At 44.0% G+C, this 26166-nt stretch overlaps 1 protein-coding gene across 1 annotated transcript in view; it reads right to left on the bottom strand.

Moving 5' to 3' along the window:
- C1H3orf52 (chromosome 1 C3orf52 homolog) overlaps positions 1-25156 on the bottom strand; it is a 41582-nt gene extending 16426 nt beyond the window's left edge. Inside the window, exons 1-2 of the mRNA XM_006046555.3 lie at positions 24769-25156; positions 9701-9830 (exon numbers count right to left, since the gene is read on the bottom strand). Of these exons, the coding sequence (XP_006046617.1) occupies positions 9701-9830; positions 24769-24906 (268 nt within the window). The 5' untranslated portion in view covers positions 24907-25156. The remainder of the gene's footprint in view (positions 1-9700; positions 9831-24768) is intronic.
- Positions 25157-26166: the final 1010 nt, after the last annotated feature.

Genomic DNA, 26166 nt, shown 5'->3' with positions numbered 1-26166 from the left:
AGCAAGTATGAGCAGAAATGCTTTCTTTTTCTTGGGTAGGTTGAATAAACACAGGGGCTTGCTTCCATCACAATAAAATTTTGTTTCTTTATCTGATGCCAAAGGGGGCTCAGATTCCATTGAACACAGACTGGGTGAAGGGCAGCTGGAAGAGGTGGTAAGAACATGAATTTCTTTGTCAAACTGACTCTTGCAGCTTAGCTACTTTCACTGGTGTCAAGGCAGGTGCTAGAGACGGCCAAAAAACAACAGGAGATGGGGGACAGGAGCAGAGCAAGGAATTTCCCTGAATCCCCTGTGGTTCTGTACCCACGCTGAGGACGTGACATCATTGAGACCTGCTCCTGGGTTAGAATCTGAGCTAGTGAGCATGAAGTCATCACTCTCCAGGATGTCCCACGGGGGGAATGTTGACACACTCTGTTTGTAGAAGGAACCCAAACTGCACTCAGAGTCCCAGGGCCCATGGGACTTACATTCCTAAAACAACAGTTCTGTGCTGCTTGCATTCCAAGGACTGTGAGCTAACTGATTTTTAAGTAGTTAGAGCCAAAGGAAAAACACACAAAGTCGGCAGCCAGGAACCTGAAGCTGGCACACTGGTACTCATTAAGCTGCCCTGGCTCCCTGCCAGCACCACTTGGGGACCACCTCTCCAACCCTGAGAAAAGCGTGGGTGGGAGGAAGCAGGCGTTTGTGGGCCATGGACTTCTCTGTAATCCCGTGCCTCAAACATAACATTATCAGTCTCTTTACTGGACTTTGCAAAGGCCACCGTGGCATCGATTCTGGGTTTATGAGGCAAGTAAGAATCCAGGTCCTTATTCCCTGGGGAAGTCTGAAGCGTGAGCCACAAGGATCAAGGGAAGTTGCAGAAGAGTTAATAGAGCAGGTCGGAGGCTGCCAGCCTTGGCAAGGCCGGTGCAAGGTTGACCCCTTACTGGAATCTGGAACTTGGATTTCCATAGAATTCCCACTTTCCCTGATAAGAGTGGCTAGCTGTGCCCCAACTGTTTACAGAAACAGCATGCTGAGCCTCTCCTTTCCTTCTGGGAGTCTGGGGTTTTAGTAGGTGCCAGGCAGAGCCTGCCCATGTGACCAATCCCAATATAAACTGAATCTCTAATGAGCTTCCTTGGTGGACAAGACTTCACATGTTGTTGTCACAATTCATTGCTGGAGGAATTAAGTGCATTCTGTGTGACTGCACTGGGCGAGGATTCTTGGAAGTTTTCCCCTGGTTTCCTCTCTATTTTGCTTTATATCCTTTAGCTGTAATAAATCATAATCACCTTTACAATATATGCTGAGTATCATGAGTCTTATCAGCAAATCAATGAATCTGGGAATAATCCTGGGGACCCCAACACAGGGAATTATCCCTGCATCATTATTTGTTGTAAGTCATCATGTTATTTTGTTTGAGAATAAAAAGTTATGCCCTCAGGAATTTCCTGGTGATCCACTGGTTAAGACTCGGCACTTCCACTGCTGTGGTCCTGCATTCAATCCCTGGTCAGGGAACTAGGATCCCACAAACCACCAGTCAAAAAAAAAAAAAGGCTTATGGCCTCAAAGCAGAAAACTTGCAAAGTATAGAAAACTGCAGCAAAGCCAAAAAAAATTACTAATAATTCTTTAATCAAAAGGTCTCCCCCTATATTTGATATATTTGAGGTCTTAATGAAAAGGTAATTTGTATATTGCTTTTTATTGTTTGCTGCCCTCATTGCTTCGGAGAAGGCAATGGCACCCCACTCCACTACTCTTGCCTGGAAAATCTCATGGACAGAGGAGCCTGGAAGGCTGCAGTCCATGGGGTCGCAAAGAGTCGGGCACGACTGAGCAACTTCACTTTCACTTTTCACTTTCATGCATTGGAGAAGGAAATGGCAACCCACTCCAGTGTTCTTGCCTGGAGAATCCCAGGGACAGAGGAGCCTGGTGGGCTGCCGTCTATGGGGTCGCACAGAGTCGGACACGACTGAAGTGACTTAGCAGCAGCAGCAGCCCTCACTGCTTATCTGCTTGATTCTTTTGTTGCTGTTATTAACATATCAAAAGGCATTTCCCATGTGTTCAAAATTCCTTGCAAAGATTATTTTAATGGCTACATTATTGTCCTAAAATAATTTAATGTTTTCAGCTTTCCAAAGTTATAAATAAGGCTGCATTGGGGATCTTTGAGCTCTACACCCACCATGTGCATTTCCAGAGTAGATATCATTACCTCAGAAAAGAATAGGGATGCCAGAGAATGGCTACAGGAGTCACAGAACTGCTGAACTCAAGGGCACTAAGAAATGCCAAGTTCACCATTGTATATACTTGCCTCCTTTGCCATAGGCTAATTGACCATAACTGCATGGGTTTATTTCTGGCTTTCTGTCCTGTTCCATTGATCTATATTTCTGTTTTTGTGCCAGTACAATACTGTTTTGATGAGTATAGCTTCAAAAGACAGGGAGCCTGATTCCTCCAGTTCCTTCTTCCTTTCCCAAGGTTGCTTTGACTATTCAGGGTCTTTCCTGTTTCCACAAAAACTTAAAAAACTTTTGTTCTAGTTCTGTGAAAAATGTCATTGGTAATTTGAAAGGGATTGCAGTGAATCTGTAGACTGTGTTGGACAGTATGGTCACTTTGACAATATTGATTCTTCTAATCCAAGAACACGGTACATCCTTCCATCTGTTTGTGTGTTCTTTGATTTCTTTCATCAGCGTTTTACAGTTTTCAGAGTAAGGGTCTTTCACCTCCTTAGGTAGGTTTATTCCAAGGTATTTTATTCTTTTTGGTACGAAAGTAAATGTGATTGTGTCCTTAATTTATCTTTCTGATCTTTCTTTGATAGTGTATAGAAATGCAACAGATTTTTGCATATTAATTTTGCATCCAATAACTTTACCAAATTCATGAATGAGCTCTAGTAGTTTTCTGGTATTGTGTTTAGGATTTTCTGAGTATAGTATCATATCATCTGCAAACAGTGACAGTTTTACTTTTCCAATTTGGATGCCTTCTATTAAGAAATGCTGAGATCAAAAAGAGGTCTCCAATAATAGCTGTACTGTAATACCTTGTATTTTCTGAATAATGACTCTGTACAAGAACTAGCTAAAGAGTTGTGTTTGTTAAAATAGTAACAACAGCCACAACAGGCTCACCCAGTTAGCAGAATCTTTATGTTATTAATGAGATTTAATCTGGGCAGTGTTTCCAGATAGAGAAAATGTCTTTTAAAAATCATAGTACATACACAAAGTACATTGCTGTTGTTGTTCAGTGGCCCAGTTGTGTCCAACTCTTTGTGACTCTGTGGATTGCAGCATGCCAGGCCTCTTTGTCCCTCACCATCTCCCAAAGTTTGCCCAAGTTCATGTCCATTGTTGAGATTTAATCTGGGCAGTATTTCCAGGTAGAGAAAATGTCTTTTAAAAATCATAGTACATACAAAAGTACATTGGGAATACACAAAAATAGCTCTTTGGAAGAAATATAAGAAATGAGCCCAGAGAGGGAGGCCTTAAATGCCAGATGTCTTCAAGAGATAACGGAAGTTGTTAAATGTCTCCCAGGAAGGAGACAGGGAAAAATCTGTTGGTGACGGGATGAAATGGAACTGGGCAGATTGGAGGTAAAGAAGCCACTGGACACAAGAATAGGAAAGACAGATTTCAGTTGACAGCAGTGAGAAGAGGAAGGAAGATTTCAATTGACAGCAGTGAGGAGAGGGAAGAGAAAGACCAGGATGGTGGAAACAGAGCTGACTGTAAAGGTAGCCAGACTTAGTTTGAATTCCACCTCAGCCAGGCACAAGCCATGTGACTTAAGTCATTTAAATCTCTGAAGCAGTTTGCTCAACAGAAATACCAATGCCTACACTGTAGGTGATGGTAAAGGTAAGAACCACCATATCCAGCGGGGAGCCCAGAAGTAGGTGGGTAGTCAATGTTGAAAGTTACTATCAAGACACTACCAAGGAATGATTGATAAGATCTAGTCATTATCTAGCAATAGGAGGGAAGAAGAATTCAAAAATGTTTCAAAGAATCAAGTGTGGATAACAGGAGAATAATGTTCCAAAGAATCAAGCGTGGGTAACAGCAAGAATAATAGCTGCTATATTAAGAGTTATACACAGACATCCTGCTATGTACTTGTAGTTGTTAACCTCATGTAATCCTCCAGTCAACCTTATGAATTAAATATTCATGTTTTCATTTTAAAATGAAGACATTCTTAGAAAAAAGGCACAATTTGCTTAGGTCAATTGAGCTAGTTAAGTAGGAGGATCAGGGTACATTTATAGACACAGATTCAGAAATCACTTATATTTTACAAATGAGGAAACTGAGGCCAAGAACATTGAAGAATTTGCCTAAAGTTACACAATTGGATGATATAAACCTAGCTTAATGATTCACCATGAAAATATGAAGGGTGAAGAAGGGGATTCCCACAAATAGTAGTTTCAGATGAATAATGATAAAGAGGGTGATAGTTATTTCCAGGTAGAGAACTCCAGCAAAGAGCGTGACTAAAACTCAGGAAAAACATGTGCATGAACTTCTTGGAGTCATCTCCAAGGTGGGGATGGCCGCTGCCCTGGGACTAAACAAACTTCTCAAGGGAAAGAACGAATGAGAAAAGTCAGAAACCTGAAGATACGCCTCCTGCAACCACAACACGGAGGCCAAAGGCAGAAATAAAGTCTGGGAGTTCTGAAGGCCCGGAAGAGTACAACACAGCTGAGAGACCTGGCAGCTGCAAATAGGGCGGAGAGGGGGAGGGAGAAAGACCACTGGCCTTCATCATCAGACACTTGCTATTGACCTTAGGAAGAGAATTTGGGACCAATGGATACAGTGGTTTAGGAGTACAGATCTCTCTTTCTAGAAGTTTGCCAGTGAAAAAATAGAGAAAAATATCTAAATGAAGTAGCAAGATGCTGATGGAAGACTGCTCTGAAGGAGAGACTATGAGCACATTTGAAGAGGCCCAAGAGGATACTTTTAGAGAGGGCGTGCAATATCTGGAAGTCCACAGGTCGGAAGAAGCTGGAGAGGACTCCATGGAGAGCACAGGTGAAGAGGTTGGTCTTAGGAAGGCAGAGGATCATATGATACATGAGGGAAAGAGAAGCAGGGGAAAATGCAGAGAAATTTCAAGGTCCTGGACTGTGAAGTTCCTGCTCCCAAGGACCTTGCTGTCTGCCTAGGATTTTCCCAAAGTCACCCTATACCAGGGAGCAATCTGTGCGACCTGTTTATCCACCAGGACTGTGTGATGTTGTAAGATGCGGTTCTTATTCCCAAGATCTGGTAAGAGAGCTGGGAGACATCACATAAGCATTTCTTAACTATTAAAAATGGTCACCTTTCAATCACATTTCTAAGCATCTACCTACTCATCACAGTTTGCAGTCTGTAACATTTAAAATATTTTTGCCCAAACCAAGGAAGGGTTTCACTAGTTAAGGTGTTCCTAGGATCTTTCCTCTGCCTGGTTGGGATAGATTAGTAAAGAAAGCAGAGTCCTTGAGGATGCTTAACTGATTCTTCAAATTATCCAGACAGGAAAGGACTTAGAGAGAGGAAGTGAGGGAGACAGAGATGAAAGCTTCCCCTCCCACCCCCCACCCCCACCGCCTTTACTCTTCACAACAAGGAATTTATAATTCCTTAGGGAGAAAGAGAATCCATCAATATTTTTTTTTTAAGAGGTGGGACAAAACTAGCCTCTAGATTCAACAAGGATTCTCTGAGCTATGCCCCCACCCCAAAATTGTCCATTTTAAGAAGGTCTCAAAAAGAAATAATAATAATAATGATAAAGTTTCATTGTCTCTGTGAGCCTGGAGGAGTGTTAGCCTCTGCTCCACAGTATGGACACAGCCCAGCGTCAATGCCTTAAGCTGAGCTGTGATCCTAACTTTCCATCACTTCAGTGGCATACCAAGGGCAGAGTAGGGGGACAGGTTATTCCAGGTGCAGGCAAGAAGGGGTGCACGGTCTGTACAGAATTAATAATAATGCAACTGACCACAGGATGGTCTGCTTGTATTATCACCACATCATAGCCATTCCTATCAATGTCAGTGACAAGATACAGCTCCCCCAGGCATCTCATTCTGGGTACCCTATTGTCCCCTCCCTAGAATTGGATACCCTTCCACACTGGGATACAATTAATGCCCCCTCTTTGTCCACTCCAGCTCCATGGCTATTATCATCTTCATCTCTGAGACTCAGTCTGGGGACTGCAGAGCCCCGAGACAGTAGAGTAAGGAGGCGGGAGGAATGGCAAACAAGGTCCTGAGAAACTTCACTTCCAAATGAAGAGACAGCATCACTTTCTAACAAATGTATACTCATTCCTTTTACATATATATTGAAGCATAGTTGCCATACAATATTATATAAGTTATGAAAAGAAAGTGAAGCAAAAGTGAAGGTTGCTCAGTCGTGTCCGACTCTTTGTGACCCCATGGACTATACAGTCCATGGAATTCTCCAGGCCAGAATACTGGAGTGGATAGCCTTTCCCTTCTCCAGGGCATCTTCCCAGCCCAGGGATCGAACCCAGGTCTCCTGCATTGCCGGTGGATTCTTTACCAGCTGATCCACAAGGGAAGCCCAAGAATAGTGGAGTGGGTAGCCTATCCCTTCTCCCGTGGATCTTCCCAACCCAGGAATCAAACCAGGGTCTCCTGCATTGCAGGTGGATTCTTTACCAACTGAACTATCAAGAGTACAATATAGTGATTCACAATTTTTAAAGGTTATACTCCATTCATAGTCATTATAAAATACCGGCTACATTCCCCATTTTGTACAATATATCCCTGTAGCTTATTTTATACCTAAAAGTTTGGATTTCTTTCCCCCTTACCCATATATTGCCCCTCCCACATTCACTTATGAAGGCACAGCCTTCGACTTTCCCAATGGCCCTTTCCCCAGATGGCAGCATTTTCCACAGAGTGCCAAGAGGTTCTATCAACACTCGATTCATATCAGTGGGCCTGGCACTTGAACAATGGCTGATTATTGCCGACTATCATCCCAGACACACCCACAGAGCTGCTCTGGGTGAGGCTGGGAAGCCCAGAGGGAGTCCTGTCCTTCCTTCTTCTTACCTACCGTACCCCCCACCACCCACACTAGACTCTCCCCACAGGCCCAAACCCTTGAAAGTTCAGGTGCCAAGTAAAGTAAAAGTATTTCCCTGATTTAAAAAAAGTAAAAGTTTGAAAATCTCTTGGAGCATCAACACTTTTAAACAATTTTATAACCAAATTAAAAAGAAAGTTTGCACCACAAGTGTTAAGAAAAAGTTCATCCCTAAATCTGATCCTGTAAACTCTCATGTCCCCTGAGAAACTGTGGAGGGAGATGGAATCCTTTCCTCTGCAGGTTGTTCTTCATGATTTGAAGTCAAGTGACTCTCTGAGAATTGAAGACAGCTCTTGGTTCTTGAGTCTTTGGGGGTTTGGCTGTTTTCTTTTTTGTCCACACACTTGGTGGGATCTTAGTTCCCCGACCACAGATCAAACTCATGCATGGAGTCTTAGCCACTGGACCACCAGGGAAGTGCCTGGGTCCAGGGCTTTAGAATCCTGAATATCAAACCAACCAGATCTGTGGTATCATCCTCTGTTACAGGCGCCCGATGCTGGCAGATAGATCAGCCAACTTTCAGGCCAGCACTGGCTGGTTGTGACAGGATAAGATTGTGTGACTCAGTTCAGTTTCAACATCTACACGTGGGAGTTGATGGAAGAGGTAGTACCAACACTCACACTAAACCTACTGTCCTCAGTGTGATGGAGGAGGGGCAGTGGCACCCCTTATCAGCTTCTCCCTACTCAGGACCAGTCTGTGGCCACAAAGCCACAGCATCCCACCTAAACACTGCCCTAAGTTACTAAGCAGACATGGTGGCCGCCTGGGAGGCTCACATGCTGGAGGATGGCACACCTCATCAGAGTTTTCCTATTCCTTCAAGCACCATAATACCTTGAGACAGGAGATGAAAGGGTTGGGACAAGGTGGAACAGGAGGTGAATAACGAATGCAGGCCCTTAGGAGAATTCCCAGGGCCCCCTCTGGAGAAACTCAGGGGCCGCCATTCTTGCTCGCATTCTGTGACTGGGTTTGCTATGGACAGCCCGGCTCAACCTTAATCCTGTGGTGACCAGATCACTCTCATGATCCACTTCAGAGTGAGTATGCCCACTTCAAAAGAGCCCCCTCACACCGCTGCAGCCTGCAACCACCCCTACACACAAATCAAAGCATTTTTCTTCTTTCTTTTTTTGAAACAGAAATCATTGAGTATCCCTGCTTCAGAAGAGCCCCTTCACACCCCTGCAGCCTGCAACCATCCCTACATAGAAATGAAAGCATTTTCTTTTTTGAAACAGAAATGATTGCCCACTAGGGGGTGCTATATTTGTCATCATAAAAATCTTAATACTAATAATCATAAAAAAAAAATAATAGCAACTACCTAAAAGACTTTTTCGGAGAAGGCAATGGCAACCCACTCCGCTACTCTTGCCTGGAAAATCCCATGGATGGAGGAGCCTGGTAGGCTGAAGTCCATGGGGTCGACTGAGCGACTTCACTTTCACTTTTCACTTTCATGCATTGGAGAAGGAAATGGCAACCCACTCCAGTGTTCTTGCCTGGAGAATCCCAGGGATGGGGGAGCCTGGTGGGCTGCCGTCTATGGGGTCACACACAGTTGGACACGACTGAAGCAACTTAGCAGCAGCAGCAGCAGCAGCAAAAGACTTTTTAAAAGTGTGGAAGAGTACATCATGCAGTAATTTAAAATATATATATATATATATGTTCACACATAACTTTTAATGAATTGTCAAAATGATTGCAATGTAACATTAAAATCTTAAAGTTAAGCCACAAAATTATAAAAAAAAAAAAACTGACCTCAAATTATCCTTAAAATGCAGGTAAGAAAAAGACTAGAGAAAAGTGTAACAAAATACTAATAATATGGATGGGCTTTATGGGTAACTGAACATGTACTATTTTCATATTCAGAATACAAGATAAAATGAGATAATATATGTAGAATACATAGGCAACACCAGCACCATATGAGTTTTTATTTTGCACACCCATAAACACAAACATAGTGATTTCTAAAAGAAGTTAAGATGACAGCTAATAGATACATGCTTCTATAGTTTTTAAAATGCTTTCAAATACGTTATTCATCATTTTATCATTACAATGATGTGCCAGGTATATCAGATAAAGTTGGCTTTATACAATAATAACCCTTTATAATAATTATCTTTACTAAGTAAATTATTTTAAAAAATTTTCAAACACACATGTGTAAGATACAATAAAATATCAATTTATGTTTAAGTAAATTAAAATTTTTGAGAAATCTTCAACATCCAGTGCATAGAGTTTAGGGCAAAACAATGGTCCCCATATTTCTACCAGAGTTTATAAAACAAACAAACAAACCAAAAGTAAAAAAAAAAAAAAAAAGCAAAAATCATGTATATCGCCCATCTATACAACATACCCCAAAGCAGTTTTAAATTCATATTATAGTGGTGAAGTAGCAGTGAGTACATCTTCGATTTCAGCATTTAAGTCATAAGCATTACATAAGTTCTTAAAATACATCAACTTAGTCACATTTAAAACTCTCTTACCTCCAGTTAGACATAAGCTTATGATGATGACTAGAATGAAACTCAGGAAAACAGAGGCAAGGACCATCCAGAGTTTGCACTTTCCAATCAACTTCTTATTACAGGAGCTCCAAGGGCTTTCCTTGTTAGCCTGGAAAGCAGAGGAAGACTGTGATGCAGTCATTTGGTTTCAAGAAACATTTTTTAATGCTTACTATGGGCCAGTGACACAGAAATGAAGGCAGCAGGATCCTGATCTCAAGGAACTTCACTCTACTGAGTCAAGTTCACAAAAGAACAGATGGAACGTCATAAAGAAGTTAAGGAGAACATGCTCTGGGGACTCTGAGGTGGGAAGAACAGGCAAGATTTTGAAAGATGAACAGAGAAAGGCATTCCAAACCCAGGAAAGAACATCCTCAGCATTGATTCATAATGAAATTGGCTAAAAGATTCATCTGATGGGAATGCAGGTTTCAGAGGCAAGTAACGACAGTTAAGATTGGAGAGAATGAAAGGTTGGAGCATCCCTGAAGCATCTTGAATGCTTCCAGAGTGGTGTAGACTTAATTTGGTCTGTACTGGGAACCCACTGAAGATTTTTGGTACACAAAGCTGAGTAGAAGATTAAGAGAAAAATAATTAAAAGATGCTTACTCCTTGGAACAAAGCTAGTGGAGGTGATAGAATTCCAGTTGAGCTATTCCAAATCCTGAAAGATGATGCTGTGAAAGTGCTGCACTCAATATCCCAGCAAATTTGGAAAACTCAGCGGTGGCCACAGGACTGGAAAAGGTCAGTTTTCATTCCAATCCCAAAGAAAGGCAATGCCAAAAATGCTCAAACTACCGCACAATTGCACTCATCTCACAGGATAGTAAATTAATGCTTAAAATTCTCCCAGCCAGGCTTCAGCAATATGTGAACCATGAACTTCCTGATGTTCAAGCTGGATTTAGAAAAGGCAGAGAAACCAGAGATCAAATTGCCAACATCTGCTGGATCATGGAAAAAGCAAGAGAGTTCCAGAAAAAATCTATTTCTGCTTTACTGACTATGCCAAAGCCTTTGACCGTGTGGATCAAAATTCTGAAAGAGAATACCAGACCACCTGATCTGCCTCTTGAGAAATTTGTATGCAGGTCAAGAAGCAACAGTTAGAACTGGACATGGAACAACAGACTGGTTCCAAATAGGAAAAGGAGTATGTCAAGGCTGTATATTGTCACCCTGTTTATTTAACTTATATGCAGAGTACATCATGAGAAACGCTGGACTGGAAGAAACACAAGCTGGAATCAAGATTGCCAGGAGAAATATCAATCACCTCAGATATGCAGATGACACCACCCTTATGGGAGAAAGTGAAGAGGAATTAAAAAGCCTCTTGATGAAGGTGAAAGTGGAGAGTGAAAAAGTTGGCTTAAAGCTCAACATTCAGAAAACGAAGATCATAGCATCCGGTCCCATCACTTCATGGGAAATAGATGGGGAAATAGTGGAAACAGTGTCAGACTTTATTTTTCAGGGCTCCAGAATCACTGCAGATGGTGACTGCAGCCATGAAATTAAAAGACGCTTACTCCTTGGAAGGAAAGTTATGACCAACCTAGATAGTGTATTCAAAAGCAGAGACATTACTTTGCCAACAAAGGTCCATCTAGTCAAGGCTATGGTTTTTCCTGTGGTTATGTATGGATGTGAGAGTTGGACTGTGAAGAAGGCTGAGTGCCGAAGAACTGATGCTTTTGAACTGTGGTGTTGGAGAAGACTCTTGAGAGTCCCTTGGACTGCAAGGAGATCCAACCAGTCCATTCTGAAGGAGATCAGCCCTGGGATTTCTTTGGAAGGAATGATGCTGAAGCTGAAACTCCAGTACTTTGGCCACCTCATGCGAAGAGTTGACTCATTGGGAAGGACTCTGATGCTGGGAGGGATTGGGGGCAAGAGGAGAAGGGGACAACAGAGGATGAGATGGCTGGATGGCATCACTGACTCGATGGACATGAGTCTGAGTGAACTCCGGGAGTTGGTGATGGACAGGGAGGCCTGGCGTGCTGTGATTCATGGGGTTGCAAAGAGTTGGACACGACTGAGCGACTGATCTGATCTGATCTTATCTGACTCCTTGGAAGAAAAGTTATGATAGCATAACTAGATAGCATATTGAAAAGCAGAGACATTACTTTGCAACAAAGGTCCATCTAGTCAAAGCTATGGTTTTTCCAGTGGTCATGTATGGATGTGAGAGTTGGACTGTGAAGAAAGCTGAGCACCGAAGAATTGATGCTTTTGAACTGTGGTGTTGGAGAAGACTCTTGAGAGTCCCTTGGACTGCAAGGAGATCCAACCAGTCCATTCTGAAGGAGATCAGCCCTGAGATTTCTTTGGAGAGAATGATGCTGAAGCTGAAACTCCAGTACTTTGGCCACCTCATGCGAAGAGTTGACTCATTGGAAAAGACTCTGATGCTGGGAGGGATTGAGGGCAGGAGGAGAAGGGGATGACAGAGGATGAGATGGCTGGATGGCATCACTGACTCGATGGACATGAGTCTGAGTGAACTCCGGGAGTTGGTGATGAACAGGGAGGCCTGGCGTGCTGCGATTCATAGGGTTGCAAAGAGTTGGACTGAGCAACTGAACTGAACTGAACTGAATGTATAGTTTACACCAAGAAAAAGCTAAGAACCTACTGCTGTGGCCCAGACTCTATGTAATAAGGAAGGAACACCAGGAAATAAGCCTGCAATGTGTTCAGTGATGCAGAGGGTGGGGTCAAAATAAATAATTACAAGGGCTATGGTCTACAGAACACCATTTCACTTATCTATACAGCCCTGCAAGGGAGGTGTTGGTGTTGTTACTTAGCTGCTAATTAGTGTCCTATTCTTCTTCAACCCCATGGACTGTAGCCCTCCAGGCTCCTCTGGCCTTGGGATTTCACCGGCAAGAATACTGGAATGGGTTGCCATTTCCTTCTCCAGGGAATCTTCCCAACCCAGGGATTGAACCCTTGTCTCCTGCATTGGCAGGTGGATTCTTTACTACTGAGCCACAAGGGAAGCCCTAACTTGAAGTTAGGATAATAGAAATTACATAAAGTGAAAACCAAAGAGAAAAGAGTGATAAATAACAGAGCAATGAAGAACTGTGGGACAGTATTAAACAACCCAGTCCAAAGATAACTGGAATCCCAGAGGGAGAATAAAAAACTGAGGGCAGATAAAATATTTGAAGAAATACTGGGTAAAACATCCTAAGACTACAGATGGGCACAAAACGACATACTTAAGAAACTTAAGAGTCCAAACTTAGGGAAAACAAACAAACTGTACCTAGACAAATATTAAAATTGCTAAAATCCAAACAGACAAAAAATCTTGAAGACAGCTGGAGGAAACTCATTTTACCTACCCTTATGGATTTAATGGTTTTATCCCAGGATTCATATGTTGATATCCTAAACCACCTTACCCACCACCCCAGTGTGGCTGTATTTGGACATGGGCCTGGTAAAGAAATAATAGAGAATGAAGTTCTAAGGGTGGGATTAGTGTCCTTATGGGGCTTCCCAGGTGGCACTAGTGGTAAAGAACCTGCCGATCCAGGAGACATAGCAGATGCTGTTTCAGTCCCTGGGTGGAGAAGATCCCCTGGAGGAGGGCATGATAACTCACTCCAGTATTCCTACCTGGAGAATCCCATGGACAGAACAGCCTGGTGGCCTATAGTCCATAGGGTCGCAAAGAGTCGGACACGACTGAAGTGACTTAGCACGTACACACACCACGCAGTGTCCTTATAAGAAGAGATACCAGAGAACTCACACTGTCTCTCTCTCCCTCTGTGAACATGCACCAAGAAAAGGACATGGGACGATATGCTGAGAAGGTGGCCTTCTACTGCCAGGAAGAGAGCTCTCACCAGAAACCAACCACGCTGGCACCCTGATCTGGGACATCCAGTCTCCTGGACTGTGAGAACATTAATTTCTGTTGATTAAGCCACCTGCCCTGTGGTGTTCTGTCATGGCAGCCCGAGGAGACCATAACACCTACAAAGGAACAAAGATAAGCCCACTTCGAAGAAGCAGTTTGGGAGAGGTTGGCCAGGTTGGGGTTGTATCCTGGCTGAGTGTCACTGCCCCGCGCAGGCGCTCTCTCTCTAGTCCACAGCCTCCCCGCATCAGTGTGTGGAGCTCCAGCTTACGTGTGCACCCAGCTTTCTCTCTCAGTACTGTAGCTAACCCCTAAAAGGTCCCATTCCTCTTCTCGTGTGTCCTACATGAAAACCATGGGAAACAATAGAATATGATGGATAAAAAATGTGGATCTGGATCTGGATCCCAATCCCAGTTACACCACTTAAAGGCAGGGTGACTATCAGCAAACTACTTGCTGAAACTCACTGGCCCCAAGGTTCACAACTGTAAAACATGTGAGTAATAAATCTGGCCCACAGGAATGTTGTAAACCTAGAGATCATGCAGACGAAGCATATGCTAAACAAGGGCAGAGTGGAGGTCGCGCTTTGGCACCCCTGAGCGCACTTGACATTGGCTCTCAACATGGGAGCCAGTGGGTTACACTGAGTGTTCACCTTCCCACCAAGCAGCAGCAGGCACTTCCTGAATTGATGCCTTGTTAACTTTCTCTCCCGTGGTGACTTTAGCGGGAGCCATCAGGAAAGAAAACTGTCCACATAAGGACAATTCCGTTTTTCTTACTGAGTGGGTCCCAGCCCTCAGAATCTTCTGAAGGGGAATTTAAACAACACACACCTAGGCACAGATTATAGGGGAAATGGGCAGCCCCAGTTTGAAAATGTAAATCTCCCAACGTGAATCAACTGCTTTACCAGAGGTGGGTGGGGGGCCCTGGTCTGGAGCCTCCTGCCCTCTGGAAACCAGGTAAAATCTCTCCCTTTTGTGGAGGCCTCCCTACCAGGCTTCCCTCAGAGAGCACCCAGTATATGAGCTGTCCACACAGCTCATCTGCTGTGGCCATCACCTGCCTTGTCTGGTTTCAGGTCCAAATGTAAATAGATACTGGCCTTATTTACGTAGGGAAAGTGAAACCACCCAGAGTGAGGAGTGGCTCTTAAAATTCCCCTGTTCTTATATCCCACAACTCATACAGGTAAGACGCAGTTAATAAATGTGTGTTCCTGAGTTACAATGGGTGCCCCAAATATTGAAAATGTACTTTGAAAAGTTCTAGAGTAGAGGTCACACTTTGGAGCCCCTGCGTGCACTGGCCCTTCAGGTGATGTGTGGTGAGGGGATGGCGTAAAGGTCCCAGCAACATCTAGACAGAGGCAAACTCTCTTTGAGGTAAGGGTGTCTGGAGTCCGAGCGTAAGCACCTCTCACTCTCACCTGAAGCCTGAGCACTGCTCCAAGGTCACCAAGGCTAGGGGCTCAACAAGGCACATGGCAAAGAGGACCCCAATACAAGAAGCCTTGAACTTCTCAGGATAGAAACCTATCTTCCTGTTAACAGAGGTCCTGAGACACATTTTTAGTTCTCATGAGACAGCAGGGACCACAAGTCAGTTCAGTTCAGTTCAGTCGCTCAGTTGTATCCAACTTTTTGTGACCCCATGGACTGTAACACGCCAGGCATCCCTGTCCATCATCAACTCCTGGAGCTTACTCAAACTCATGTCCATCGAGTCGGTGATACCATCCAACTATCTCATCCTCTGTTGTCCCTTTCTCCTGCTACCTTCAAAATTTCCCAGTATCAGGGGCTTTTCAAGTGAGCCAGTTTTTCACATCAGGTGGCCAAATTATTGGAGTTTCAGCTTCAGCATCAGTCCTTCTAATGAACATTCAGGACTGATTTCTTTTAGGATTGGATCCCTTTGTAGTCCAAGGGACTCTCAAGAGTCTTCTACAACACCAAGTTCAAAAGCATCAATTTTTCAGAGCTCAGCTTTCTTTATAGTCCAACTCTCACATCCATACATGACTACTGGAAAAACCATAGCTTTGACTAGAGAGACTTTTGTTGGCAAAGTAATGTCTCTGCTTTTGAATATGCTGTCTAGGTTGGTCATAGCTTTATTCCAAGGAGCAAGCGTGTTTTAATTTCACGGCTGCAGGTACCATCTGCAGTGATTTTGGAGCCTGAAAAAATTAGTCTCTCACTGTTTCCATTGTTTCCCCATCTCTTTGCCATGAAGTGATGGGACCAGATGCCATGATCATATTTTCTGAATGTTGAGTTTCAAGCCAACTTTTTCACTCTCCTCTTTCACTTTCATCAAAAGGCTCTTTAGTTCTTCTTTGCTTTCTGCCATAAGGGTGGTGCCATCTGTATATCTGAGGTTATTGATATTTCTCCCGGCAATCTTGATTTCAGCTTGTACTTCCTCCAGCTCGGCATTTCACATGATATACTCTGCATATAAGTTAAATAAGCAGGGTGACAATATACAGCCTTGATGTACTCCTTTCCCGATTTGAAACCAGTCAGCTGTTCCATGTACAGTTCTAACTGTTGCTTCCTGACCTGCATACAGATTTCTCAGGAGACAGGTCAGGTGGGTTGGTATTCCCATCTCTTGAAGAATTTTCCACAGTTTGTTGTGATCCACAGTCAAAGGCTTTGGAATAGTCAATAAAGCAGAAGTAGACATTTTTCTGGAACTCTCTTGCTTTTTCGATGATACAACAGATGTTGGCAATTTGATCTATGGTTCCTCTGCCATTTCTAAATTCAGCTGGAACATCTGGAAGTTCAGGTTTCACATACTGTTGAAGCCCGAGTTGGAGAATTTTGAGTATTACTTTGTTAGCATGTGAGATGAGTGCAATTGTGCAGTAGTTTGAACATTCTTTGGCATTGCCTTTCTTTGGGATTGGAATGAAAACTGATCTTTTCCAGTCCAGTGACCACTGCTGAGTTTTCCAAATTTGCTGGCATATTGAGTGCAGCACTTTCACAGCATCACCTTTTAGGATTTGAAATAGCTCAACTGGGATTCCATCACCTCCACTAGCTTTATTCATAGTGATGCTTCCTAAGGCCCACCCAACTTTGAATTCCAGGACGTCTGGCTCTAGGTGAGTGATCACACCTTCGTGATTATCTGGGTCATGAGGATCTTTTTTGTGTAGTTCTTCTGTGTATTCTTGCCACCTCTTCTTAATATCTTCTGCTTCTGTTAGGCCCATACCGTTTCTGTCCTTTATGTGCCCATATTTGCATGAAATGTTCCCTTACTATCTCTAATTTTCTTGAAGAGATCTCTAGTCTTTCCCATTCTATTGTTTTCCTCTATTTCTTTGCAATGATCATTGAAAAAGGCTTTCTTATTTCTCCTTGCTATTCTTTGGAACTCTACATCCAGATGCTTATATCTTTCCTTTTCTCCTTTGCCTTTTGCTTCTCTTCTTTTCACAGCTATTTGTAAGGCCTCCTCAGACAAACATTTTACCTTTTTGCATTTATTCTTCTTGGGAATGGTCTTGATTCGGGCCTCCTGTACAATGTCACAAAATCTGTCCATAGTTCTTCAGGCACTCTGCCTATCAGATCTAATCCCTCGAATCTATTTGTCACTTCCACTGTGTAATTGTAAGGGATTTGATTTAGGTCATACCTGAATGGTCTAGTGCTTTTCCCTACTTTCTTTCAACTTAAGTCTGAATGTGGCAATAAGGAGTTCATGATCTGAGCCACAGTCAGCTCCTGGTCTTGTTTTTGCTGACTGTATAGAGTTTCTCCCTCTTTGGTTGCAAAGAATATAACCAATCTGATTTTGGTATTGGCTGTCTGGTGATGTCCATGTGTAGAGTCTTCTCTTGTGTTGTTGGAAGATGTTTGCTATGACCAGTGTGTTCTCTTGGGAAAATTCTGTTAGCCTTTGACCTGCTCATTTTTTGTACTCCAAGGCCAAATTTGCCTGTTACTCCAGGTGTTTCTTGACTTCCTACTTTTGCATTCCAGCCCCCTATAATAAAGAGGACATCTTTTTTGGGTGTTAGTTCTAGAAGGTCTTGTAGGTCTTCATAGAACCATTCAACTTCAGCTTCTTCAGCATTACTGGCCGGAGAATAGACTTGGATTACTGTGATATTGAATGGTTTGCCTTGGAAACGAGCAGAGATCATTCTGTCATTTTTGAGATTGCATCCAAGTACTGCATTTTGGACTCTTTCGTTGACTCAGATGCCTACCCTATTTCTTCTAAGGGATTCCTGCCCACAGTAGTAGATATAATGGCCATCTGAGTTAAATTCACCCATTCCAGTCCATTTTAGTTCACTGATTCCTAGAATGTCGACATTCACTCTTGCCATCTCCTGTTTGACCACTTCCAATTTGCCTTGATTCATGGACCATGAACATGACTAGGTTCATGGACTAGGATTTGCCTTGATTCATGGACCATGAACCATGAACCATGAACATGACTAGATTCATGGACTAGGAACATTCCAGGTTCCTATGCAGTATTGCTCTTTACAGCATCAGACTTTACTTCCATCACAAGTCACATTCACAACTGGGTGTTGTTTTTGCTTTGGCTCCATCTCTTCATTCTTTCTGGAGTTATTTCTCCACTGATCTCCAGTAGCATATTGGGCACCTACCAACCTGGGGCGTTCATCTTTCAGTGTCCTATCTTTTTGCCTTTTCATACTGTTCATGGGATTCTCAAGGCAAGAATACTGAAGTGGTTTGCCATTCCCTTCTCCAGCAGACCACATTTTGTCAGAACTCTCCACCATGACCATCTTGGGTGGCCCTACACGAAATGGCCTGGAGTCTCAAATGAGCCAGAGAATGAGGGTCATATACCTCTCTGGTCTTTTGGCCTTCATATATGCTGTCCCCTAGAGACCACAACCAGGACCCTAGTGGTTTGATGAAACCAATATTCTCATTTCCTGGGTGAACTCGCCTCAGAATTACACAGCCCTCCTCTGTAGGAAATGCCTCTTCCAGTCCAGCCCATCACAGCCGTCCTACATGCAACCCCCTTCACCTGCCTGCTGTCAGCTCCAAGGCAGAGACCACTATCCTTTGAATGACTCATCTTCACATCCTTTAAGTCATAGTAAAACGGTCAGTTAGCCACATACAAGACAACCGAGTACAGGGCTTCTCGGCTGTCTCTACATTACAGTCAACCCAAGAATTCTTTTTAGAAGTGCCCCCAGGGGATTCCACTGGACCTTGAGGGTACAGAGCCTCTGACACAAAAGATGTGCGCTACTTGCACACACTGGGTCATGAAAACACACTGCCTCCTTCACTGCCTTCTTTAGTCCCTCGTGCCCAAATTCTAGGTCATGAGGAGAGGCCACAGGAAGTTTTTTCTCCAGAGTGACTTTCAAAGATTTTTACAAACTGCATCTTACATTCTATGATTGAAGTATATGGCCCAAGAATTTTTGTGATTTTCCTTTGCCTATTTCCCCAGATTTTCACATCCCTCTTCAGATAAGGTTCAAATACATGACATACGGTCCTGCAACAATAGCAGGACTACATAGCTCTTGGATACAAAAGGCTTTTCTTCTCTTTGGCTCAAAGAGGAGCAGATATTATACGTGTGCATGCTCAGTCTTTTCAGTCAGGTCCAACTCTGCAATGCTATATACTGTAGCCCACCAGGCTCCTCCATCCATGGGATTCTCCAGGCAGAATCCTGGAGTGCGTAGCCATTTCCTCCTTCAGGGGATATTCCCAACCCAGGAATCAAACCCATGTCTCCTGCAGCTCCTGCATTGCAGGCAGATTCTTTACCACTGAGCCACCAGGGAAGCCCAGATATTATATTGATGACGGGTAAATTTTCTTAGCACACAGTAAAATCTATACTTTAATGTTCATTGTGGGGCGTAATCTACTTGTTGACTGAAGCACAAAAGAGCCAGTTGATCCTAGTCCTAAATTCTAAACAACACGTGGCAATAGGCTAATTTTTATCCAACTTATTCAAATCTGCCTTGCCCACCTCAAAACTCTCCATGTACTGAATAAATAGTTATTATTATCATGAGGCTACTATCCTTAAAAATGTCTCTGGGACTTCTGTTTAAAAACTGAGGTCAGAGTCCATGTAATAAACCATAAAAGAAAACTAGTCTTGGGACTTCCTTGGTGGTTCTTCAGTGGCTAAGATTCCATGTTTTAAACACAGCCGGCCCGGGTTCGATCCCTGGTCAGGAAACCAAATCCCACAGGCTGCAACTGAAGATCTCATATGCTGCAATGAAGATCAAAAATCCCACGTGTCACAACTAAGACTAGGCACAGGCAAATAAATAATTGATTTAAAAAAAAAAAAGCTAGTCTGGCTCAATTATCCCTGATGGCTTTTCCAGTTTTGACCCAACTACACTGCCCTATTTACACTGACAGTAGGCAAAGTGAAGTTCAATGGCTTACAATTTTTCCTTCAGTTTCCTAACCCAAATTAAGAAAGGGAAAGAACTTCTTCCCATGACCCTTGAATACCCCCTCAGATATCCCTTCCAGGTAGGAAGATACTCCATGATATGGGATGTCTTCTTCCCAGTGATGCCCAAACTGTTCCCTGCTCCTCACCGATCTACCCATCTGCCTGTAACTCCCTCATCAGTCCTGATACACCACTCAACTCTTCGTATTTCACCTATGTTCCATCATTTACAGAATCACTAATAGTATATAATCTAGGCAGTTATACACAAATGAATATAAATTATGTGATTATGTTTATATATTCAAATTAGATGTACATATTTTTTATATATGTATATACACACATACACACACACACACACACACATACACACATATATGCTTCCCTGGTGGCTCAGATAGTAAAGAATCTACCTACAATGCAGGAGATCCAGGTTCCATCCCTGGGTCAGGAAGATCCCTGGAGAAGAGAATGGCTACCCATTCCAATATTCTTGCCTGGAGAATCCCATGGACAGAGAAGTCTGGTGGGCTACAGTCCACGGGGTTGCAAAGAGTCGGACAAGACTGAGAGACTAACACTTTTACTTTTCATATATATGCTGCTGCTGCTGCTGCTGCTGCTGCTGCTAAGTTGCTTCAGTCGTGTCCGACTCTGTGCGACCCCATAGACGGCAGCCCACCAGGCTCCCCCGTCCTTGGGATTCTCCAGGCAAGAACACTGGAGTGGGTTGCCATTTCCTTCTCCAATGCATGAAAGTGAAAAGTGAAAGTGAAGTCACTCAGTCGTGTCTGACCCTCAACAACCCCATGGACTGCAGCCTACCAGGCTCCTCTGTCCATGGGATTTCCAAAAGAGTCCTGGAGTGGGGTGCCATTGCCTTCTCCATATATATGCACACATATAAAATAAATCAACAAAACCAGCATAAGTTTGAATCCTAAAAGGCCTGAGTTCAATCTCAGAGCCAACAAACTTCAGTATTTTGGTAAATTCTCTGAGCCTCAAGTTCTTCACTCTTTGTCAAATCAGAATAAAGTTAGTTGTGCTAATTAAATGCATTTATGTAGCAGAAGTATTTGACACATGATAGGTACAAAACATATGGTTAATAAAAACACATGCTACATTTCAAAACTGGAAATCTTAACATACAGTATAGATCTTCACGACCCAGATAATCATGATGGTGTGATCACTGACCTAGAGCCAGACATCTTGGAATGTGAAGTCAACTGGGTCTTAGAAAGCATTACTACGAACAAAGCTAGTGGAGGTGATAGAATTCCAGTTGAGCTATTCCAAATCCTGAAAGATGATGCTGTGAAAGTGCTGCACTCAAAATGCCAGCAAATTAGGAAAACTCAGCAGTGGCCACAGGACTGGAAAAGGTCAGTTTTCTTTCCAATCCCAAAGAAAGGCAATGCCAAAGAATGCTCAAACTACTGCATAATTGCACTCATCTCACACTCTAGTAAAGTAATGCTCAAAATTCTCCAAGCCAGGCTTCAGCAATATGTGAACCATGAACTTCCTGATGTTCAAGCTGGTTTTAGAAAAGGCAGAGGAACCAGAGATCAAATTGCCAACATCTGTTGGATCATGGAAAAAGTAAGAGAGTTCCAGAAAAACATCTATTTCTGCTTTATTGACTATGCCAAAGCCTTTGACTGTGTGGATCACAATAAACTGTGGGAAATTCTGAAAGAGATGGGAATACCAGACCACCTGATCTGCCTCTTCAGAAATCTGTATACAGGTCAGGAAGCAACAGTTAGAACTGGAATGGAACAACAGACTGGTTCCAAATAGGAAAAGGAGTACGTTAAGGCTGTATATTGTCACCCTGCTTATTTAACTTATATGCAGAGTACATCATGAGAAACACTGGGCTGGAAGAAGCACAAGCTGGAATCAAGATTGCCAGGAGAAATATCAATCACCTCAGATATGCAGATGACACCACCCTTACGGGAGAAAGTGAAAAGGAACTCAAAAGCCTCTTGATGAAAGTGCAAGTGGAGAGTGAAAAAGCTGGCTTAAAGCTCAACATTCAGAAAACGAAGATCATGGCATCTGGTCCCATCACTTCTTGGGAAACAGATGGGGAAAGAGTGTCAGACTTTATTTTCCTGGGTTCCAAAATCACTGCAGATGGTGACTGCAGCCATGAAATTAAAAGACGCTTACTCCTTGGAAGAAAAGTTATGACCAACCTAGATAGCATATTCAAAAGCAGAGACATTACTTTGCCAACAAAGGTTCGTCTAGTCAAGGCTATGGTTTTTCCTGTGATCATGTATGGATGTGAGAGTTGGACTGTGAAGAAAGCTGAACGCCGAAGAATTGATGCTTTTGAACTGTGGTGTTGGAGAAGACTCTTGAGAGTCCCTTGGACTGCAAGGAGATCCAACCAGTCCATTCTGAAGGAGATCAGCCCTGGGATTTCTTTGGAAAGAATGATGCTGAAGCTGAAACTCCAGTACTTTGGCCACCTCATGCGAAGAGTTGACTCATTGGAAAAGACTCTGATGCTGGGAGGGATGGATTGGGGGCAGAAGGAGAAGGGGATGACAGAGGATGAGATGGCTGGATGGCATCACTGACTCGATGGACGTGAGTCTGGGTGAACTCCGGGAGTTGGTGATGGACAGGGAGGCTTGGCATGCTGCGATTCATGGGGTAGCAAAGAGTCAGACACGACTGAGGGACTGAACTGAACTGAACTGAATACACCAAATTCTTAAAAGTCTGTATCTCATGCTTATGCTACATTTGTTGACTTTTCAATTTAAAATACACTTCCACTGATGCTATGGAAGCGAAGAGAATGATCAACACATTAGATGAGGATTTTTTTCTCTTTTCTAAAGTTTTTCCTCTTCAAGCATTTCTAGAATGTTCTCCAAATGCTGATGTAACCCTCATCTGCACACCATTCTGTTCCTCACACAGCTTTCCTATTCAGTGACTTACAAAGCTAGTTCACAAGGAAGTCTCAGATATCTGTATACACCTGGCTAACAAGGAAGTAATTAAAATATGAAAGAGCAATCTCTACCAAGTAGGTACTAAATGATAATAAAATACTGACACCCTATATATGTCCGGCTCCTCCACTGTCTTCAATGTGAATTCCCAGGCTCACAGAGAAGACTGGTTGGCCACATTACGTTACCGTCAGTTGACAGCTGGGAAAAGAAAACGTAGACCTTAGTTTCTTGCCTCGGGACACACCTTTTAGTAGGGAAGGTGTCACCAGAACTCAGAAGTCTGGATTCAGTCCCAAACCATGCAGTCCCTGGGGTTCCTGGGTCTACCCAACACAAGGCAAGTACTCCCAATTCCCACTCCCTGACACTGCCTTGGAGGACCCATACAAGTCCACCCAAGCAAGTCCGCCATTACAACCACATACACAGAGATCAAATCATCTTTCTTCAACATTCATTGTCCTATGGCATTCATCTTTCATTCAAATATAAAGTACCAAATTACTCTCCAGGGTACCTATAAAAGCAGACTTTACATTATTTCCAGGAATCAAGAAGAAGGTAAAAGCAATGCTTTCAACTTCTGAATTTCCTGTTTACCCCTTAAATTAACAGCTGAACAGTCAAAGAAATAGGAGTGGAGGAGAGGGACCCAGAAAGGTCAGGTTGGAAGCATATGTATATACATGGGGAGGTCCATATACCTAGTAAACATCAAGCCAGTTTGAAGAGTTAATCAGAAGGTAGAATTCAAAGTCTCTGCTGTTTTACAAGCATTTGATGAGAATGAATAAGTTTCCTGTCACTGTTAGGGCTGAATCAGAAACGAGTTCTGTCTAAACATCACCAGCGACTTTCTCAGAAACTGAAATGAGGCCAAAGCAAATGATCATAGTCTAGTTCTTTGAGACACGAACCTGGAAACTGAGTTAAGCAAGGCAAGTTCACTCCACCCCCACCCCCACCCCAGTCCTCTGTGCTAAGTGCTAAGTCGCTTCAGTAGCAGATTCTTTGCGACCCCTCGGACTGCAGCCGGCCAGGTTCCTCTGTCCGTGGGATTCTCCAGACAAGAATACTGGAGTGGGTTACCATTTCCTTCTCTTGCCTTTTTCTCCCTTCTCCCCTACATCTCTTTCTGCGAAACCAAATGGCCAGACTGGGCGAAGACATAAAGTGTGGACCCAGGGGATGGTTAGCAAAGATGGATGATAGTGGGCAGTGGGTGAAGGCTGGGGGTCGGGGAGTGGTAGGGGAACAAGTGGCAAGGCAGTATAGAAAAGGAAGGCTAAGAGATTCTCAAGAAAAGAGGACTCCAGTTATCATTTCTAATTCTTTGCACCGGGGTGTGGGGGGTGTGGATTTTTGAAAGTTAAAAAATTTTTCAAAACCACCTCTACCTCTGATGATTCTCTCTCTGAAGAGAAGAGCACACAGTTCCCAGATAAAACTCTTTAATTTCCCTGAGTCGGAGGGATCCGAGGGAAGGCTCAGGCTGGAGGGCATTTCGATGTCTGCTCCATTCAGAACTTTCCAGAGCGCACCACGGACGCTGGGGTAGGCTGCGCCCCAGGAGCTGCCTGGAAACCTGAAACTGTGTCCTGCCACACCCGGGTCCCGGCCTGCAGCCTGGCTTAGAGCCAGGATAACAGCGGCCAGAGCCAAGGAGACCTTACCTGGACTGGGCAGGGCTCCTCGGCTAAAGAAACGATGCCCTGGACGGCTCCGTTGAGAGGCGTCTGCTCGCCTGGCTGCCCTTGGATCACCGAGAGCTCCAGCTCATCTCCTGGAGATGGGGGACTGGCCCCCTCCATGAACCGGCAGAGGGGGACTAAACAGCCCGCCAGGAAGCAGTACGCATACACCCGCGGGTGCAGAGTCCAAAGAGGCCTAGCGAGCTACTCACTCCACCCCCGGGCGGGGAGGCCTCGGGTAGTAGGCGGGGTCCGACGGGGCGGGGCGGGCAGGCCGCTGCCTTGAGCGCGGGGCAAGCGCGCCTCGCTCCCTCCAGGCGCCACAGGCATTCCCAGCTGTGAGCTCAGGAGCACTGCAGAAGGCTGTTTTTCTGGTTTGTTCAGGGCGCTGCCTGCTCTGCCGTTTTCAATTCGCACAGTTCAATACAAAGCCGAAGCTGAGCGGGTGGCTTGATTGGGCTTTGGGCTTTGACATGGATGGACATTCCATCCTCCCCGAGAAGCTGTCTGTTGCCAAGGCTTGCTCCGCTTTCACTGCCTAGCAAAATTTCATTCATTTAATCTCATCACTTAATGGCAAATAGATGGGGGAACAATGAAAATAGTAGAAGACTTTATTTTCTTGGGCTCCAAAACCACTGTGGATGGTGACTGCAGCCATGAAATCAAGAGACTCTTGCTCCTTGGAAGAAAAGCTATGATAAACCTGTTGCCGCTGCTAAGTCACTTCAGTCGTGTCCGACTCTGTGCGACCCCATTGACGGAAGCCCACCAGGCTCCACTGTCCCTGGGATTCTCCAGGCAAGAATACTGGAGTGGGTTGCCATTTCCTTCTCCAATGCACGAAAGTGAAAAGTGGAAGTGAAGTCGCTCAGTCGTGTCCGACTCTTAGCGACCCCATGGACTGCAGCCTACCAGGCTCCTCTGCCCATGGGATTTTCGAGGCAAGAGTACTGGAGTGGGGTGCCATTCAGATCAGATCAGATCAGATGTGTCGCTCAGTCGTGTCCGACTCTTTGCTACCCCATGAATCGCAGCACACCAGGCCTCCCTATCCAACACCAACTCCTGGAGTTCACCCAGACTCACGTCCATCCAGTCAGTGATGCCATCCAGCCATCTCATCCTCTGTCGTCCCCTTCTCCTCCTGCCCACAATCCCTCCCAGCATCAGATTCTTTTCCAATGAGTCGACTCTTCGCATCAGGTGGCCAAAGTACTGGAGTTTCAGCTTCAGCATCATTCCTTCCAAAGAAATCCCAGGGCTGATCTCCTTCAGAATGGACTGGTTGGATCTCCTTGCAGTCCAAGGGCTCTCAAGAGTCTTCTCCAACACCACAGTTCAAAAGCATCAATTCTTCGGCATTCAGCTTTCTTCACA

The sequence above is a fragment of the Bubalus bubalis genome, chromosome 1 (assembly GCF_019923935.1).
Source record: "Bubalus bubalis isolate 160015118507 breed Murrah chromosome 1, NDDB_SH_1, whole genome shotgun sequence".
In the NCBI taxonomy this organism is placed as follows: Eukaryota; Metazoa; Chordata; class Mammalia; order Artiodactyla; family Bovidae; genus Bubalus; species Bubalus bubalis.
Note: the sequence above shows the minus strand (reverse complement) of the source record. Positions and strands in the feature narration are given on the sequence as shown.